This window comes from Protopterus annectens, chromosome 9.part0, assembly GCF_019279795.1.
Source record: "Protopterus annectens isolate FY-2018-M chromosome 9.part0, PAN1.0, whole genome shotgun sequence".
NCBI classification, from domain to species: Eukaryota; Metazoa; Chordata; order Ceratodontiformes; family Protopteridae; genus Protopterus; species Protopterus annectens.
The window spans coordinates 16,205,901-16,227,099 of record NC_056743.1 but is presented as its reverse complement, the minus strand read 5'-3'; the positions used below and the strand labels follow the sequence as shown (position 1 = coordinate 16,227,099).

The window sequence follows — 21,199 nt, the reverse complement described above, 5'->3', positions numbered from 1 at the left end:
GAGGAAAGGCAGTCTGTGTTTATGGCAGTGGGGCAAGGGATAAATCATTGATTAGACATGGGACAAGGGAGTTGCATGTTGGGAGTTAAAAAGCAGCTGTTGGTGAGGAGTATGATAACTCATGATGTGGCTTAATAAGGTCAGTGAATGTTTGAAGAATTTCAGCTTTGTGAAGTGCCATTACTGGTAGGGGGTGGCAGTGAGGTAGGGTGAGAATATGGCCAATGAAAATTGGAGGTGGGATGGGTGAATAGATTTTATACTGCGTGGTGTCTGAGGACTGATAAATACTGGTGTAGTGTGTGCACAGGAGATGTTGTGATAGCTGCAAATTTTGTGTGTGTGTGTTTGTGATGAAGATTTGAGGCTATTGAGTGTAGGGTAGGGATGTTTATGTTAAATAGGATTTGGAGGGTAGGTGCAAATGCTTATAGCCTTTTCTTTCTTTAACTCTAAGCAGTCAATTGAGACAACAACAGCTCATGGGCCATTCTTGAGATATTGAAGTGGATGATTAGGCCCTGAGCTGGTTCATGGTCAAATGTGGCCTTAGGCAGGGTAATGGAGTGGGGCCCTCCCTATACACCCCCCAAGCCATTCCAGTGTCCCATTACTATCCTTTTTCTCCGCAGTTATATTAAACACTTCAAACCTCCAGGTATGCATACTGTTTTCTTATTTACTTCTACAATGATTGCAGATCTTTGGATTTTATTTAAAACTTTTATTTCAAATTTTATAGCACAAATACTGTTAGGCATTTGCTAAACAAAGCAATACCATCTCACAATGAAAACAGACTTGCATTAAAACTTCTCTACCCTTAAAACTCGCATTAATTGAAAAAGCACTGAAATCCACATTCAAAGAAAATGCATCTGGCCAGTGACTGATAGTTTACCTTTTCAAATCATAGCCCCCTTACACACGTTTTTAGGACCATCATACATGCATGTCTTCTTTGATTCATCTTCCTGATTGTATTAAATTATATTACTTGCTTATTACAGCACCACTTGTTAGAGTGTTTTAAATTTGTAGTTTTGAACATTTTTCCAGTAAGCAATGAAACAAAATGTATGAACCAATAATGACAAAACTGCCAAATTCAGAACATTTCAACCATAAAAGTCAATTTCTGTCATTACAGTCCACTCATATCAGTCAATATGCACAATCTCTGCAGAAGTAAGTCATCTGAATAATTCCATATTAAAGAGATCTGTAACTAATGAAGAGGCTGCTGCTAGCAAACAGCTTTATATTTCAATGTTTCATCTACGAATTCAGTGCCTGTATACACTTGAAGAATAAATTGCCTTCCATTAAAAAAATGGTAAGCTGGTAGTACTGCAGTAAGACTGGATGGCAAATTGGCAACAGATTCATAGTTAATAGGCATCTCATCAAAAGGAGGACATACTCAGGACTGCAGCACTCCCCCACCCTTACAGTACAACACAGTGTCAGCAATCCATCTACAGGCTGTGGGAATAGAACCCACAGCCTTCTGCGTCAAAAGCAAGTATGCTGCTTGCTGTGCTGCTAACATTGCTTTAATTATTTATAACACAACAGTGATACCATTTGTTAAACAAAACAGTTGCACATTGTAAACAGATTTAACACGAGCAGCAGTAAACTTATTTTTCCTTGTAGTGTACAGTTCCTTTAAAATGCACCTGAAACTCAATTTTTTTTTAACAGTTTGGTAGGTTGGGTAGAGGATTTAGGCTCTTGTTTTCTGTAATTAAGTACAGGGCTTGCGCCTGAGCAAATTAATTGACTAACTGCTACCCCTAACTGGGACATTTTACACAGAGACACATGTACACACTAGCAGACGCACACACTCAAGTTGATTTAGCATCTGTTTTCTAGGTGAAGGAGTTCTGGCTGTGTGATATGTATACCAAAGGTATTCCTTACCTGTGTGTCCACTTGTGGACTTTCAAAGGTAAATGTAGGATGGTGATGGTAATGCCGAAGCTTTTGCATATTTCAGAAGCTGGGGAAAGGAGTGTGTGTACACATGTTTGTGGGTTAAGGTTTGAGTAAGGTTTAAGCAGGGAGATAGCTTTAGTGCTGTACAAGTGTTCCCAAGTTAGGGTAAGGGTTTGGTAATAGACTTGATTTAGTGTTGTGTGCTTGTTTTTGTGTGCCAGAGATGTCTTGTGTAATGGTAGTGATGTTCTTCATCTCACATTGCTGCAGTCCTTACATATGGGTAGTCCGCTGTCCTCGGTCGACCCGAATACCAAAGTATTAGGCTGACGTCGGTCATGGGCGCTCAGATCTGACATCAGAGCGTCAGGGTATAAAAGCGCATGACCGACGTCATATCCTCAGTCTTTTTTGCCGCATGGTCCGATGCAGAAGCAGCGTTGCAAGTGCCGTTTGGCGTTCTGAAATTTTCGTATTCTGAGTTTCAGACCGAAACCAAGTTGGGCTAAGTACCCCGTTGGGGAATATTTTTGTTTTTTCTTGCCTCAGTTAATTCTGGATGTCAGAAAAAGTAAATAATTGTATTTCTTGTGGGAAACAGATACCGCATAGGGATTATCACTCTCTTTGTATTCCTTGTTTGGGTCCTGAGCACGACGTGTGGTGTCAGTTTTGTGCTAGGTTTAATAAGCGCACTATAAAACGAAGGTTAGATTGCGCTAGGTTAGTCTTTGGTAAGCGGTGTAATTATAATATGCCGTCGGATCCTCCGACGCCCGCTTCCACGCGCAAAGACAAATCTTTGAAACTTAGACAGGATGATTCGTCCGTTTCGGACGCCGGTCCTGTAGAAGCTACAGTGGAACAGGTGGATCTGGCTGAAGTTTCTGTTGAGTCTCAGGGGGAAACTTTGATTTTGCAAGATGTGGCCTCACAGGAGTCAGGTCAGGCTGAAGGGGCCTCTCAGGTTACTGTTCTCCCTTCTATGCCTAAGGTGGTTAGGCCTTCTACTACTGTTTCTAAGGCTCCTTCTAAGGGCAGGTCTGTTTTGCCTTCCTCTGGTGTCATTCCAGGTACTTCAGGGTCTGTGCCTAAAAAGCACATGCTTAAAATGGCAGAAGATTTGATTACTTTAATTAGAGGTTCTATGCCCCCTCCTGATAAGAGGCCCAGGGTGGAGCCAGAGTTGGAAAGTTTGGATCAGGCCTCAGATGACTCAGAGTCCTCTGCTGAAGACATTCAAGATTTTCCCCCTTATTCTGATTCTGATGCAGAGGATTCCACTCCTTCTGTTTCTCCTCCAGAGGATTTTTCATTTTCAGAAACTCTGCATTCCATGAGGGAGCATTTTAAGTGGGAAGGACAGGATTTCTCTGATTCACGGAAGAGACTTAGGGAATTCTTGTTTTTACCACAGCATAGACCCTTGGCTATACCTCCTGTTTTGGATGTTGTTCAAGATGTTTTCTCGGAGGCTTCCCTTAATCCAGATTCTTTGCCTCCTGCGCCAGTTAAACCGGACAGGTATTACAGGGTGCCTGAGGCTCATAAATATCTGTATAAGAGTCGTAGGGCGGACCCAGAAACTATTAGTCAGGGGCCTAAGGGTGTTAGAGCCTCTGTTGTAAAGAATCCGGTTCCTCTAGATAAGGAAGCTAGAGCTGTGGATAGATGGGGTAAGAAGGTGTATACCTCTTCAACTTTAGCAATGAGGGCTTTAAATTGCCAGTTTCATATGTTGAAGTATCAGAATTTCCTCCCTTCTCAGCTAAAATCTAAAGTGGATGCTTTAGCAGAGGGCATAGAGTGTAAAGAATTGCAGGATTTAGTACATGTTTCTGAACAGGTGGGGTAAGCATTCTTTGCAGTGTGGTTTTGATGCTTTACAGGCCTCTTCTAGGGTGGCTGCCACTGGTTGTTCTTCGTAGGCATGCCTGGCTTAAGGATCAGAATTTGTCCGAGCATGTTAAATCTAGAATTCTGGATGCCCCTTTACAGTCTGAAGTTTTGTTTGGTCCCCCTGTGGAGTCGGTTTTGAAGAAAATGGAAGACAAGGCTAAGTCTATGCAGACTTTTTGCAGGTGCAACCTCCAAAGTTTAGTAGAAATTGGCCTACTAAGGGGTGGACGTACCCTTCTTCTGATTCTCAGTCTAGGGGTAGATCTAGACGTGGCAGGGGCAGAGTCCAGAGTACCTTTAGGCCTAGAACATGGAGTTCGCCTGCACAATCTGCGGGTGAGGGCAGGGGCCAGTCCTTTCGTAAACAGGCCCAATGACCTGCATTTTCAGCTGCCAGATTCTTCTTGCCTGGCAGCTCCTTTGGGAGGAAAGTTAGCACTTTTCAAGCAAAACTGGCTTTGTCACCCAGGACAAATGGGTATTGGACATTATAAACCGAGGCTACAAGTTCTATTTCCATACATTGCCTCCTTTCAAAGGCATGCCAGACGTTCCTCCTCGGCAAAGGATAGAGGCTCACAAACAGATTTCTTTACTTCTTCAAATAGGAGCTATACAGCCAGTTCCTCTGTCAGAAGTGGGCCTAGGATTTTATTCTCGCCTGTTTCTAGTACCAAAGAAAGGGAACACGTGGAGACCAATTTTGGATTTATCTCTCCTCAACACTTATCTGGACATTCCAAAGTTCAAAATGCTGACGTTACAACAGCTTTTACCTCTGTTGGGAAAAGATCACTGGATGGTAACTCTGGATCTCAAAGAGGCTTATCTTCATGTTCCTATCAGGCCCAGTTGCAGGAGGTACCTGCGTTTTCGGGCTGGAAATTTACATTATCAGTTCTCTGCATTGCCCTTTGGCTTATCTACTGCGCCCAGAGTGTTCACAAAGGTTCTGGCTCCAGTGATAGCCTTTTTCAGGATGGAAGGAATACAAATTTATCCTTATTTGGACGATTGCCTGATTATTGCACAAGACAAGGACGAGCTTCTTCATCATCTACAGTATGTGATGGTAGTGTTAAGATGCCTAGGGTATTCTGTGAACGAAACAAAGTCCAGTCTAGTACCCTCTCAGGACATGTGCTTTCTGGGTGTGAGACTGGATACAGCTTCCCAGATGGCTTTTTTGACCCCGGACAAACAAAGAAGCCTTTCTCTTTATTTCCATCAAATGTCTCTACAGTCCAGGCTGACTGCAAGGACAGTCCTTCAAGCCTTGGGGTTCATGGCATCTTGTATTCTGGTGCTTCCCAATGCCAAACTGCATATGAGGAAGCTTCAATGGTATCTCAAAAATGTATGGACACAACACTGCCAAGATCTAGACATTGTCATTCAGATAATACCTTGCATTCAGAAGGAATTTTTGTGGTGGGCTCAGGAATGTCACCTAAACAAGGGACTCTCTGTGACCCGACCAGAGGCGAGTCAGATTCTAACGACAGATGCCTCGGACAAGGCTTGGGGAGCACACCTCAATGGAAAATGGGTGCAAGACACGTGGCCTGTCAGACTTCAACATTTGCATATCAACTTGAAGGAGATGTTAGCAGTCCAATTTGCATTGATGGCTTTCAAGGATTTACTTCACCCAGGGCAGGTGTTGATTCTAACAGACAACACTACTGTCATGTGGTACATCAACAAGCAAGGGGAACCCATTCGTACCCTCTTTGCAGGCAAGCGATGATTTTGTGGGAGACTGCTCTCAGTTTACACCTCAATCTTCAGGCAAGGTTTCTACCAGGAGCACAGAACTCCTTAGCAGATGTGTTGAGCAGACAAATAGTGGATCCTCACGAGTGGAAACTGGATCCTCAGATATTTCAAAAGTTGACAGTGTTATGGGGGACTCCAGACATAGATCTGTTCGCTTCTCCACTAAATTACCAGTTGCCAAAGTTTTGCACAAAAATGTTTCATCCCACAGCTTGGAAGGTGGATGCTCTATCATTCAGTTGGAGCAATCTTCGTGTCTATGCCTTTCCACCTCTGCCTCTTATCTCCAAGGTACTCTTGAAGGCCAGAAAAGACCAGCCATCCATGATTCTGATAGCGCCGGATTGGCCTCGACAGCACTGGTACCCACTACTGAGGAGTTTAGTACGGGAGCCTCCATGGCCTCTGCCTTTGATTCCGCATCTTTTGTCTCAGGAGGGCAATCACTTCTTCAATGTCAAGATTCAGTCTCTGCATCTAACAGCCTGGCATATTCTGTTTTAGACCCTGGAGGGTCTCAGCTTCCACAACAAGTTTTGAATGTTATTTTGGAGGCCAGAAGGCCTAGTACGAGAAAAGTTTACGCTGATAAATGGAGGAGATTTTTTATTTGGAGCAAAGCGAAGGACTTTGATGTTTCCAAGCCTGATTTAAGTGTTTCTCTTCAATATCTTACTGAGTTATTGGACAAGGGTTTGTCTTTCTCCTCGATTAAGGTTCATGCTGCAGCCATTTCTGCTCACTATGACTGTGACCCGCCTTTATTCTCTCATCCTTTGTTTAAGCAATTTCTTAGAGGGGCAAAGAACATAAGACCCCCACATAGAGCTCCTACTCCTGCTTGGGATCTCCATTTTGTGTTGGAAAAACTTACTCTACAACCTTTTGAGCCTGCAGCTACTGCCGAGTTAAAGTATTTGTCATGGAAGACTGCTTTTTTGTTGGCCATTACCTCTGCAAGAAGGGTTTCTGAATTACAGGCCCTTATGGCAGTGGAACCTTTCCTGATTTTTCATAAGGATAGGGTATCTTTGCGTACTAATCCTTCCTTTATGCCTAAAGTGGTTTCTAGTGTGGCCTTGAACCAAACTATTCATTTGCCTACTTTTTATGCAAATCCCCAAAATAAAGGGGAGAAGATTTTGCATACTTTGGATATTCACAGGCAATTGCGTTATTATTTGAGCAGAACCAAGGGGTTCAGGCAGTCTCAGCAGTTGTTTGTTTCTTTTGCTTTGGGTTCTCAGGGAAAACCTGTTTCAAAACAAACTATTTCTAAATGGATTGGTTTTTGTATTTCTTTCTGTTATTCCCATCATGGTAAGGAGATTCCGGCTGGAATTAGACCTCATTCCACTAGGGCTACTGCCACTTCTACTGCCTTTCTAAGGGGGGTAGCTACAAAAGACATTTTGGAAGCAGCTACTTGGAGTTCAGTACATACTTTTTCTAAACATTACCACCTTCCTCTTTATTCTAAGTCTAGGGCTGGATTTGCCACTGCAATATTACAGGGCATTTTAGCAGCCCCTAATGCTTTATGATTTTGCCATCCTCCCTTTACCTCTGCTTTGGGATTCTACCCATATGTAAGGACTGCAGCAATGTGAGATGAAGAACATAGTACAGTTTTGTACCTACCATAAATGTAGATGTTCGAAGATCCACATTGCTGCAGTCCAATTTACCCTCCCTCCTTCCCCACTGTAGTTTGGCATGGTTATATGGTTTGAGTGGTGGTTGTTGTTGGGCATGTTTTGGGAGGTATTCTGTTTTTGGCTGTGGCCTTTCTTTTTAGGGCCTTCTGACATCTGGGGCAAGAAAAGACTGAGGATATGACGTCGGTCATGCGCTTTTATACCCTGACGCTCTGATGTCAGATCTGAGCGCCATGACCGACGTCAGCCTAATACTTTGGTATTCGGGCCGACCGAGGACAGCGGACTACCCATATGTAAGGACTGCAGCAATGTGGATCTTCGAACATCTACATTTATGGTAGGTACAAAACTGTACTTTATGGAATGAGTTTTTCTACGGTAAGGGGCAGGGTTAGGATCAGCTGCATTAAGTAAGGTAGTGCAAGGCAGCCGATGATACTTAGTCTAGTCACTGCAGCAAAGAAACTTCCCCACTGTATGTCACATTCATCTGCTGCAATACTTCACAGCATTCGGTAGCTTTTGCTTCAATGATCTCGATCATCTTCAGAAACAGATGTTCTTTAGAAGAAAAAATGTGCAGGTTGGAAAAGATGACCTATTCCATAAAATGTAACATTTATTTCTTTATCCAGTAATATACAAACTACAAAAGGGTAGCCTCAAACTTGTCTGCAAGGCAATGGTAAGTCTAGCCATGCCAAAATCTGTAGATGGAGAAGCAAAGGCACACATACATATGGCAATCATGCTGAAGATGAGCATCAGTAATGGAAACATGACACACAGATTCATCATAATGTGTGTCTATACATCTAGGGAATGAACTACCATGGTAGAGTAAAGCGTGTCTGTACATCTAGGGAATGAACTTCCATGGTAGAGTAAAGCAAAGTACCTCAACTTTAACCATCAAGAATAAGATTAACAAGCATATATGGGATGTAAGAGAGATCTACATGCAATTATGGCAATCAAGCTTCAAGGCCACTTGGTAGCAAGCTGTCACACTCTGTGCCTTCATGTAAAGTCAACTTTCTGGACAGAAATGCATGAGACCATGAAAAGGTGATGCACTGAAGCATTTAAAAAATCAAGTTCAACAACTGTCTGCTGAAACTTCCCATAAATGCAGTGATACGGCAAACCCACTGATATGCATATTATGCTCTTATGCTCTTACCACAGTTTGCAGTCCGCTTTAAATGAGTGAAGATAGGTCTCCAGACCAGGGAAATGGTTTGACCTAAAGTTATGGATTAGAAGTGTGGATGACAGATGGTTCACCACCAGCAAGAGAGATGAGTGGGGATAAGACATAAAGGCAGACATTCATAATTCAACTTTTTTTTTGTTTTTAAGGGCTTGAAATGTCGCCACATTCCTGACAGTGCAAAGTAACTGAGGGAACAGTAGAGACTGGTTACCTTCTGTTTCAGTGAGCGAGGATGTACAGCTGAGAGTGGACAGTTTCCTATTCAGAGAATTGTAGAGCAAATGGGTGGTTTTGTTTGCTTCATGGGCTGACGTTTAAGTAACATGCAGCTGTTAAATGCTCAGCATTTGGAATCTCTGTTCATGCTGGAATCAAGATCCATCCGGGGAGTGAGTTTACATTCTGTGGAAGGAGGAGCAGCACAGGAGAAACGACATCTTCTGTTTAAATTCCATGCAGCACGTGGTAAGGAAGAAATGTACAATGGGAGGTCTGTGTGACAAAACACACAGAGATACAATGGGAGGTCTGTGTGACGAAACACACAGAGATGCAATGGGAGGTCTGTGTGACGAAACACACAGAGATACAATGGGAGGTCTGTGTTACGAAACACACAGAGATACAATGGGAGGTCTGTGTGATGAAACACACAGAGATGCAATGGGAGGTCTGTGTGACGAAACACACAGAGGTCTGTGTGACGAAACACACAGATACAATGGGAGGTCTGTGTGACGAAACACAGAGATACAATGGGAGGTCTGTGTGACGAAACACACAGAGATACAATGGGAGGTCTGTGTGACAAAACACACAGAGATACAATGGGAGGTCTGTGTGATGAAACACACAGAGATGCAATGGGAGGTCTGTGTGACTAAACACACAAAGGTCTGTGTGACGAAACACACAGATACAATGGGAGGTCTGTGTGACGAAACACACAGAGATACAATGGGAGGTCTGTGTGACGAAACACACAGAGATACAATGGGAGGTCTGTGTGACAAAACACACAGAGATACAATGGGAGGTCTGTGTGACGAAACACACAGAGATACAATGGGAGGTCTGTGTGACGAAACACACAGATACAATGGGAGGTCTGTGTGACAAAACACACAGAGGTCTGTGTGACGAAACACACAGAGATGCAATGGGAGGTCTGTGTGACGAAACACACAGAGATGCAATGGGAGGTCTGTGTGACGAAACACACAGATACAATGGGAGGTCTGTGTGACGAAACACACAGAGATACAATGGGAGGTCTGTGTGACGAAACACACAGAGGTCTGTGTGACGAAACACACAGAGATACAATGGGAGGTCTGTGTGACGAAACACACAGAGATGCAATGGGAGGTCTGTGTGACGAAACACACAGAGATGCAATGGGAGGTCTGTGTGACGAAACACACAGAGATGCAATGGGAGGTCTGCGTGACGAAACACACAGAGATGCAATGGGAGGGTCTGTGTGACGAAACACACAGAGATGCAATGGGAGGTCTGTGTGACGAAACACACAGAGATGCAATGGGAGGTCTGTGTGACGAAACACACAGAGATGCAATGGGAGGTCTGTGTGACGAAACACACAGAGATGCAATGGGAGGTCTGTGTGACGAAACACACAGAGATGCAATGGGAGGTCTGTGTGACGAAACACACAGAGATGCAATGGGAGGTCTGTGTGACAAAACACACAGAGATGCAAAAGCTATCTTAAAGAAGAATGCTCATAAAATGGGTAATTTTTGTATTATTATTAATAATAATAATGATAATAATAATAATAATAATTAATAATAATTTAAAAAGTAAATGTTACGATCTCCCAGCAAGCGGGCCACCTCCCTGCCAGTGGGACCTAGGTGACTGCCTTGGTCGCCTAGTACTGAATCTAGATCTGATTAGGCCTTATGGTTTTAACTACAAAAGCTTTTGTTATAAGTACAGTGAGTTATATCTGAGAATTTGAAGGGGTGGTTAGGGTTTTATTTGTGAAGAGTTGTGTTTTGAGAAGTACAGTGAGATTTTGGAGTGGGTGGTTAGGCCGTATGGTTTAAACTGTGATGGCTTTTGGCATGTTAAATATGTTGACATTGTGGATTGGGCAGCAGTTACCTCACATATTTCCTTTATAAATGCTGCTGGGTTGGATACTGTTGAAGCACTGAACTAGTAATGAATTCATGCTTTTGTCAGGCTTCGAGAACTCTGAATAGGGCAGGTTTGCAAAGGCTGCCTTTTGGTGGGAGTGCCTAATAATCCTTCTGCTTTCCTGAGAAAATGTAGGTTACTGCTAGGTATAGCACTCATTTTGTTAAAACTACTTCATTATTCCTCCAGTGATCGTACAAAGAGTAGGGTGCTGCTGAGTGTACTACCTCCCATGTTCTTCTGACTGCAAATTGTAATAATCCACGCTGAAGCCATATACAGTTGAGTAAGGCACTACATTAAACTTGGATCTTGAGCAGTCAGGGGAACCTGCCTTTCTCCCCTTTTGATTGGAGTAATGGTAAATGTATAGTTTAAGTTTCTTTTGGAACTGTTCTTCATCTCATCTTGAGGGTCTGTTTTTGCAGATTTCACATTTTTTCTTCCACTGGCACAGTTTATTCCCTCTGGACAGCTTACTGAGCCATTTAGTTGATTTCTGCTGCTGGAAAGAACTGAAGAGCATGAGCCAATATTGGTGTTTAAATTAGCTTGTGCAAAGCTGATATCATTGCGGCTTCTAAGTTTTACCAATGTATGTTCATGCACAGGGGTGAAAGTACTGCTGGAAAATTGTGCCATCGAAAAAAAGAGCTAATGAACCTGTTGTGTTATATCTATCCCAATACTCTTAGCTTTGAAGATATCCTACTAAGGTAAGGGCCTCCCTCAACTTTACTCTCCATTCAGTTGTATGTTAAGCAAAAAATAAAAGTCATTCTGTGAAGGCACTATACACCATTTCTAGAAGTACAAAGAGTTTAAAAAATGAACTTGTGCTTCCACTCTTTCATTGCAAACCGTCTGTAAAAAGTATTGTTTGACCAGTTGAGTTGTGTTAGAAACACAACACTCTTCCATTGGTACACGGCAATCATTACACTACCCTTGTAAATAAGCTTGAATAAATAAATCCTTAATATGGGCTGCTACCACTGGCTTTCACGAACATGTTAACCCAGTCAGGGTTGCCAGCTTTCTTAAGGGCCTGGTAGTGAAGACCAAAAAGAAGAAAAGTCTTTTGTTCATGCAAAACAGCAGAGCAGCCAGTTCCGCATTAAGCAGAAGTGGCTATGCTTTGCGATTTTTGATTGGCTCGTATATCGAAACAGCAGAGCAGCCAGTTCCACATTAAGCAGAAGTGGCTGTGCTTTGCGATTTTTGATTGTCTCCTATATCGATATACGAGCTAATCAAAAATTTGCATAGTCTTTTCTGTTCAATAAGGAACAGTCTGCTCTTCCGCATTGAACAGAGTGGCTCCGCTTTGCAATTTATGATCAGCCTGTATGCCGGTATGCCAGCCAGTCCTAAACTGCAAAGCGGAGGCTGTTTCGCCAGGATTTTAACCAGCAGTGTGGGACTCTAGATTAGGCTACTGATCCTGTGACAATCCCACTCAAATAGGGAAGTATGGCAACTCTGACCACAGTGCTTTATCTGGGCACTTAAGCTTCCTCCTCAGGGGTTTTTAGATCATGTTCACTTAAATGGTACTGCTTATGCCAGCATTTCTTATCTTTTTAAGGTCTTTGATTTGCAGATTTTACTGAAGGATAAAACCTTGTATCCATCATGCACTATTTATTTTTTAAAGCCATAGTTTTACAGATTTTAGTAAAGGATAAAAATTTGCTCAGTCAGTCAAGAACTCATGGTGTTTTTTTTTTTTTTTATATATCCCTGCTGCCTGCCAACTCATCAGTTGTCCCATAATATGTGCTCTGATTTGATCCCTTTGGACAACAGCCCATCATGAAATGCCATCATCTGGGCAGCCATTATTTTTTTTTTAATTTCTTTAGGAACTAAATCCTAACCCCTGCTGGCTTGTTTCTGCTCATATGTACAAGGGTTTCCTGTGCTTACTCCCTCCTTTGTATTACTACCCCTTGCTTTCTCTTGCGTGGTCATGTGCACAAGGGCTTCCTCTGCTTACTCCCTCCTTTGTATTACTACCCCTTGCTTTCTCTTGCATGGTCATGTGTACAAGGGTTTCCTGTGCTTACTCCCTCCTTTGTATTACTACCCCTTGCTTTCTCTTGCATGGTCATGTGCACAAGGGCTTCCTCTGCTTACTCCCTCCTTTGTATTACTACCCCTTGCTTTCTCTTGCATGGTCATGTGCACAAGGGTTTCCTGTGCTTACTCCCTCCTTTGTATTACTACCCCTTGCTTTCTCTTGCGTGGTCATGTGCACAAGGGTTTCCTGTGCTTACTCCCTCCTTTGTATTACTACCCCTTGCTTTCTCTTGCATGGTCATGTGCACAAGGGTTTCCTGTGCTTACTCCCTCCTTTGTATTACTACCCCTTGCTTTCTCTTGCATGGTCATGTGCACAAGGGTTTCCTGTGCTTACTCCCTCCTTTGTATTACTACCCCTTGCTTTCTCTTGCGTGGTCATGTGCACAAGGGCTTCCTCTGCTTTCTCCCTTGTTTGCATACTTGTGCATTCTGCATGTGGTCCTGCAAAAGGCTACACATTAGCAGCGCCATGCAGTCATATATTGCACGCTTTATTCTCATTTCCGTGTGGAAGCACTGAAGCAGAGTGGACCTCCTCCCTCCATCCAGGGTGGACAGGCAGATGTTGGCCATGTTATCCCATCTGCTCTGTTTGATTTCTTTGGTGCCCAGGACTCTAACAGAACCCACGTTTGCTGAGTTGTAGCATGGCTTTATCCTTGTGCTCTGCAGAGCTGACATTATGCAAGGAACCTGTCTTCCTCCTTTATCATCTTGAAGAATTTCTACTTTCACTGATGTGGAATTGCTTGAACTGTTGCGTTGAGGAATTATTTTATTCTGCTGTTTAGAGATGGGCAGTGTGTACCCTCAGAAGTTCCAGGTATGATGCTAGTCTTTTGTTGAGTGGGCGATTAAGAAACCTGCATTCAGTGCAGGGGAATTTTATGCATGTTGTCACTGCAGACCTGCAACCAACATACTGCTCATTGATCTCGTCACCTACCACGTAACTGCAGGTGATCCAGCTCACAACATGTGATATCTTTGTAGTGAAACTGGGAATGTCCACCCATTCATAAATTCTGTCATTATTACTTCCATATAATCCTGTCAGATGTACATAGGGTTCAGAGGTCATTAGTGTGCTGGAGTGCTGGATAAGTCCTTCTCTTACATGTACTCCTCCATACAGTTATATATATATATTGTATACTAATTTCATGAACTTTAATCGTACTTTGACTTAGGAGTGAGGTCCATTCCCGTCATGGTATTAGAAACCCAAAAGACTTGGAGAAATGATATATATAACAACAAAACCAGTTTACTTCTTGAATGTTGGAAATGTCTGAACAGAAGGGGTGCAGAGACCAAGAATGAGTTACAAACTTTTAAGAGATTATAAAAGTAAAAGAAGCAGCTTGTTAACACTACACATCTTATAAAGTTACTGCAGCTATTTACAACTAGACTTTATCTTTTCTTTTTAGATTACGTATTATAAAACTGTAATACTTGGAGACTTACAGATAGACTGGCAACTTATAAATTCCACTAATCCATAAACTTGTACAACTTCAGACCATTAATAACCACACCTACTGGAATTGATAAAACTTCAGGGAGACATTAACATTAGACTGGATTCTTACAAACAAACCAGACAAACTGACAAAAGTAGGCTGCCTGTCAGACAGCGTAAGTGACCATATACCAAAATATGCCATTAGAACTCATCATAACCTAGGTAAGCATATTATCTATAATCAAATATGCAATACAGCCAGTTTCAACAAAGATATTTTCAATGAAACACTAAAACAGTACACCTGGAATGTATTTAGAACAATGCCACTAGATACTGCTGTAGAACAATACTTTAATAACATATTCATACAGACCTTAAATAATCTAACATCAGTATGCAATAAAAGAGTAATGTCCAATCCCACACCATGGTGACAAAAGAAATAAAAAAATAATCATGTTAAAAAGGATAAAGCCTGGAAAAATTGGTATAAAAATAAGAACTCAAAATGTCTTCCAGCAATTTGGATATCTTAGAAACCTTGCAAAACTCCATGTCAAGCAGGATAAGCAAAGATACTATACCAACTTACAAGACAAACATAAAAACAACCCACAACTTTTCAGTTGCCATTAAATAAACTACTGTATCCTGGCAAGACCACCAGTCCCTCTCCAAAAACAGACAATACGACATACTCTATCCCAGGGCAGTTTAATTCCTACTTTATACAATCAGTGTTATCTTTCTTGGATACTAATACATCTGCCCATTGTTTCTACCCCTGTCCAATCAAAACCCCTCACAGCTCTTCAGTTTTAGCCCAGTACGTATGTTGCTTGTAAGGAAGTTGCTCCTTAAATTAAAAACTACTTCCACATCTGTAGACCAATTAACATCAGATTACCTAAAAATGTCCACAGAAGTCATAGCCTCCCCTGTGTCCATACTGATTAATGGGTCCATAGCAGAAAGTTACATCCCATCACTATGGAAAGCATCCTACATCATACCACTACACAAAGGTGATGCATCTAAAGAGTTTAATAACTACATACCGATAGCGATTCTCTCTTAGAGAAATGCATCCATATACAGCTGATGCAATATCTAACCTCCGATAACCTGCTGTCAGAAACGCAACATGGCTTTAGGCCAAATCACAGCACCACTACTGCTGTACTACATTTTACCGATATAATAAACTGACGTAGAAATGATTATCTGCTCGTGTCTACCATGTTCTTAGATTTGTCAGAGGCATTTGATACTGTCTTGAACCAGCAACTGCTTGTTCGACTGTTCTCAGTAGGACTTTCACAATACTGCTTGTTGTGGTTCCTTAGTTACCTGTCTGGAAGGCAACCAACCTACTCATTGTTTCAACCAGTTACTACAGGTGTCCCTCAGGGCTATATCTTGGGTCCATTCCTATTTAATATATTTATTAATGACCTCCACTCACCATGCTAGTTTAGTTCAGTATGCAGATGACTCAAGATTAATATGTGCGGCCTCAACAATAAATAAGCTCCAAGACATTACCCAAAAATCTTTCTCCTCTGTACTCATATAATCAAACCTCCTACTCAACTCCAAGAAAACTAAGTTAATGCTTTTCACCTCAAAAAGTTGCCAAAATCAAAAGCAATCTTTTACCATAAAGTCAGCAAATAATACGATCATTGAAACTGTAACTCACAGTAAATTTGTAAGTGTTGTAGTAGATGATGGTCTCAAATATGACCAACATATAATGCACACCATCAAATCTACACATCAGACACTAGGCACCCTTTATAAGCTCAATGGATTCCTTACAGATACTGCAAGAGAAATTCTAGCCACCACCTTCTTATTGCCAACTGTCTTATATGCCACTGCTATCCTAACAAACTTAAACGATACTCAAAGAAAGAAACTTGCCTCCTGCTACAATAAAGTAGCTAAATTTGAGACCAGTCACCCACCACTGTCATAGCTTAAAACAATTAAACTGGTTGAACTACACAGTTAGCCAACATATTCCCAACTAACTACAGCACATAAACTCATTCATCATCCAGAAAAAAGCCTTGAACTACAAAACTTATTACTGCATTACTGGCCAGCAAGGGACATCATTTTAGTAACAAATTCTTGTTACTTAAAAATAAGTCAAATGTTGTAGGAGACTGTCTGTACTCCCAATACGTTACTAAACTCTAGAATAGTATCCCCAGACAAATAAAACTCTGACAAACTCAGTAGTTTTAAACCACTGCCTAAACAATATCTTAACCAATCCTGGTCCTGCACATGCTCATCACAAGGTTGACTTTGTGCTCACTGTATGATACTCTCCAAATACTCGCATTAAACAGAATACTCTCAACCTTTCTCTGAAATGTCAAAACAATTCTTATACATAACTGCTACTTGTACAACCACTAAGTTGCATGTCTGCTTTTTCTTAAGTAACTTCCACCTCTTTAAAATCTTAGAATGTATAAATGTAACTAGAAACGTAGCTACTCTGTGTTTAACTGGAACGTAGTATAAAGCAATGTAAGCAAATTAAGCTTTTCTTCCTGGCCTCCTCTGAAAATGGATATTGCCCAGTCAGACTTTCCCGGTAAACAGACAAATAAATACAGGAAGTCTTCAGATAAAATACTGTACTGCATTTAGAGAACATATTTTTTTTCGTTTGCTTCTGATATGTACCTGTCCATTTCATCCCTCGTCAGTGCAGAGATGCCAGTTTTAGTGACTGTAACAGATAATTGACCCAGTGGCTTCTTCGGCAGGTGTTCCTATATCAGAAGCAGTTTATGACATTATAATGTAAAGTTTGGAAACAATATAAACTATGTTTCTGCTTTCAGCTGTAATTGTGGGCAAGGAAGCAAAGTAATTGTTTAAACCATATAGCTGCTAAATACTTGTCTGTATTTTTTTTTTTTTTTGCAGGGACCATTGAAGATTCAGGCAGTGAGGTTCAAACCTCCAGACATTGTAGTGTTCCACAAGTGCACATTGTGAAACAGCACCAGCTGTGCCAATTTAAGCAAAATGACTTTTTAGCAGAAGCAGGTAACACAATACCACAGAAGACCACTAAAGAAAAACCTGTAGAAGCTGTAATCAAAACGGAGACAAATGAGAGGGCATTAGCTCTCATCATGTCACACCCACAGAGTGTGCAAAGTTTTGGTCAGGTTCAAGAGATGTCTGAACTAACTGTGGAAAGAGGACACGAAGCTGAAAGCACAAAATTAAAGTCAGCCTATAGTAAGGACATCAGTGGTGCAACGGTTACAAATGCCGTGCGACTCAGTGCACGTTTGGCTGGCAAGCCCCGGAAAGTTCATGCTGTAGTAAGTAGGATACAGAAGAGATTACAGGAAAGAAAACTAAGAATTCTTCAGCAGGGAGAGAAAAACAGTGACACTAATGGTGAATGTTTTCATACATCGAAGGAAGATCAAAGTAGAGCTCTTTGTGAGCAGGTATCCCAAGCTAGGGACAATGGTCAACTGAACCCAGCAGTGGGCACTGGGTCTGGTCAAGAGGAGAAAGCAGCAAATCCATGCATTGAAAAAGTTGCAGTAAATGAGGAAAAGTGTGTCCCAGACTCTCTTCCTGAGGGAAAGGACCAGTCTCAGACTGAGCGAAACATAAGGAAATATGTGTGTGATGTGTGCGGTAAAGGCTTTATCCAGTTATGTCATTTGAAAAAACACAGGTTTATCCATACTGGATATAAACCATTTCTGTGCACTGAATGTGGTAAGAGCTACAGTTCTGAGGAAAGCTTCAAAGCGCACTTACTTTTCCACAGAGGTGTACGACCCTTCAAGTGCAAGCAATGTGAAAAAGCTTATGGCACAAAGAGAGATCTAAAGGAACATGAGGTTCTGCATACTGGTGAGCGACCATTTAAGTGTGATGAATGTGGCAAAAGCTTTGCTCGTAGGCCATCTTTAAGAATCCACAAGAAAATCCACATGATGAAGGAAATGAACTTGGAGAACCCAAAGGTGTGTCGGTGCTCAATTTGTAACAAAGAACTGGCCAATCCAGCCTCACTAAGGAATCACATGAGGCTGCATACTGGAGAGAAACCCTATGCCTGCCCATACTGTGCAAAAGTGTTCCGTCAGAAGGGCAACCTGAGGGGACACTTAAGACTGCACACTGGTGAAAAGCCCTATAAATGTCAGTTCTGTGGTGATGGCTTCCCCCAAATGCCAGAGTTAAAGCGCCATTTAATTTCTCACACAGGAGAGGCACACCTCTGCACTGTTTGTGGAAAGGTCCTGAAGGATCCACATACACTGAAAGCACATGAGCGTCTTCACACAGGTGATAGACCATTCAGATGTGAACGATGTGGTAAAGCATACACACTGGCTACAAAACTGAGGCGTCACCAGAAATCTCACCTGGAGGAAAAACCCTACAAATGTGAAATTTGTGGTATGGGCTACACAATCATGCAGAGCTTAAAGAGACACAGGATGTTCCATGACATTTCAAATAGTAGTGAATTAGTCAGCAAAGTTGATCTGAGGAAGACTGAAGTGTTGAAAGGTACAAAGATCAAGTTGATACATAATGCTGCACCAAAGCAGTCCTCAAGACAGAGACTTAAGGAAACTAGTACCGTAGAAACTGCAGTTGTTGTGCTGCGTGCGCTTGAGTCAATTGAAATGCCACAAAGCGTGAATGAAGATGAGATTATGCTTAATGATCAGGGACAGTACATCGCCAGCTATACAGCAGAAGCTGGAGCTGAGCTTGACGACCAACAAGGAGTTCATAGACTCATTGAAGGCACTTTTACCCAAGCTGCTGAAGGCCACTTAGAGATAAATGAAGATATTATTGAAGTCACCATTTCAGATCCTGATGATGAGTGCATCATTGTTGATGGTGAACAATGTCAGAACAATGTGGTTATTATACAGGAAGGGGTGGGCTTCAGCACGGTTGCTGAAGTTGTGGAAATTGAATCGGGGACCTAAAGCAATTTTTTTTTTATTACAGTATATACCTACTGAGTAATAAAGAAAATGTTTCTTACAGGGCAGTGGGGGTACAAAATCCCTCTCTTACCATTTCTCAGCTTTCCTGTTAAGTCCACTTAGAGACTGTCCAGCGCTGTGGCTTAATTTCGCTACAGTGTGTTTTGTTCCATAGCAGAAGGTGAGGTAGAAGCAACCAGTTAATGACGGCCCTGTGATCGTTCTGGGTAAAGCAGTGAGAACTGAACTCTGTATGTGCAGATCAACACTTTGTAACCAAGTTTATCCTTTTTTGTTTTGCTTTGGTGGCATACTAATGTTCTCCCACCCCCAGCCAGACACGTATGTATAAGTTGTGCTGCTGAAATGTGAAATTGTGTATACCATTGCAACACCTGACATTGAAGTCACTGGTTAGGTTTTTTTCTAGTAAAATGTTTTTGTTTTACCCTAAAGTATTTATTTGTGAAGCATTCTGTTAGTGCATTTTATTTTTAAAATGGAATTTCTGATTTGACTGTGAAGTATTAGCCTGTTTCCTGTATTTAAGGTAGATTATTCAAGAGATGTATAGAGTCTTGTACTCCCCTTTTCAAATAAGAGGGATATTTATTTACACTTGTATGTTAGAAAGCAACTTTATACTCGAATGCTTTTCTAAAATATATAGCATTCCAAAGAAGTCTATCTATCTTAAAGGAAGACCTAGGAAATCATGGGCTTTTCTGTGCACTAAGCCATTATTCACTGATTGAGTTTGATACAGTAAGACTTCAAATTTGAATTTTGAAGATAACTTTATTTTTAGAAAGCTAACGTCCGCAGCTTGCTGAAGGTAGCATTTACTGAGTGAGTGCAAGTTAGTGTGAAACCACCCTACTTTACCACTTTGATGTGACTGCAAGCTCTGACAGCTCACCTTCATGCTAGGTGAAGTTACAAAGTATCCAGTTTACCAGTCACCTGATTACATTCTCTTCTACATGACTGGGGGATTCTTTGCCTTTTTGTCCTTCTTCTTCCCTAGTCTAGCCTTTACTAGTTTGACTGTCCTGACATTGGAGATCCAGCTGTGACTCTCCTTTGTCCAGCTGCCCTCCCCTTCACAGGAGTAGAGGTCAGTAGCTGGAGCTGGTACAGCAGATTTCTGGGGATTCTGTAGAACCTGATGGGTTACCTGATTATTACTGACATTGGCTGAGGAGCACCCCCACCCCGCCTTAAAAGGTTGTGGGCATTACACTGATTGCAGGCATGAAGTTGCAGATTCATTCAGGAGTACGTGCTCATGCAGCCTTCATGTCTGGAAGCCAGATGCTACTCTCTTCCTATTTACTGACAGAGTTCTGTAATTGTATCCCACAGATGGATAAAATCCAAATGGTACTTATTCATCTCTGTCCATGCTAGATGTCAGCCAACCAGAGTTGCCTGTCTCATAAATGATAACTGTTATATTACTGACCTATCTGTTATAGCTATTTTAAGTACTTGGAACCTTTTTTCCTTTCAGACGATTTAAGAGTGGTGAGTACTTGGGCAGTGGAAAACCTGTCATTTCTACAATGTTCATTTATATAGTAGTAATTGCATGGAAAATTGGAATACTCTTGCGGGCATTTCAGGTATGGCAGGTGCACACTGTTATAAAGGTACTAGTTATAGTGGCTATTGTTACTAAATTCAGGGATTCTGAAATAAAGTGACAAGTGGAAGCAAATGCTGGTTTAGATTTGTGCTTGTTCATCGTCTTGTAGCAGTTGCACTGTTTTCATGAAAAAATGTTAATGCTCCAAATGAAAGTTTCAGTGCACATTCATGATGCCTTTCTGTCAGCATTGTACCAGCATCATTAAAAAAATATACATGTATGCTGGCTTTGAGAGCGGAACACGTTGAGCTCATCTAAGTATTACTGAACCTTAAGGCATCTACATTTGATATCTTCTGATGGATTATGCAATAG

At 41.6% G+C, this 21,199-nt stretch overlaps 1 protein-coding gene across 2 annotated transcripts in view; it reads left to right on the top strand.

Moving 5' to 3' along the window:
* The window catches only part of ZNF408 (zinc finger protein 408), a 301,687-nt gene extending 280,734 nt beyond the window's left edge, over nt 1–20,953 (top strand). For both annotated transcript variants that reach the window (XM_044082529.1, XM_044082528.1), the window contains one exon: nt 17,177–20,953. In XM_044082529.1, coding sequence (XP_043938464.1) covers nt 17,177–19,233 — 2,057 coding nt within the window. In that variant the 3' untranslated portion in view covers nt 19,234–20,953. The remainder of the gene's footprint in view (nt 1–17,176) is intronic.
* The last annotated feature ends 246 nt before the right edge of the window (nt 20,954–21,199 follow it).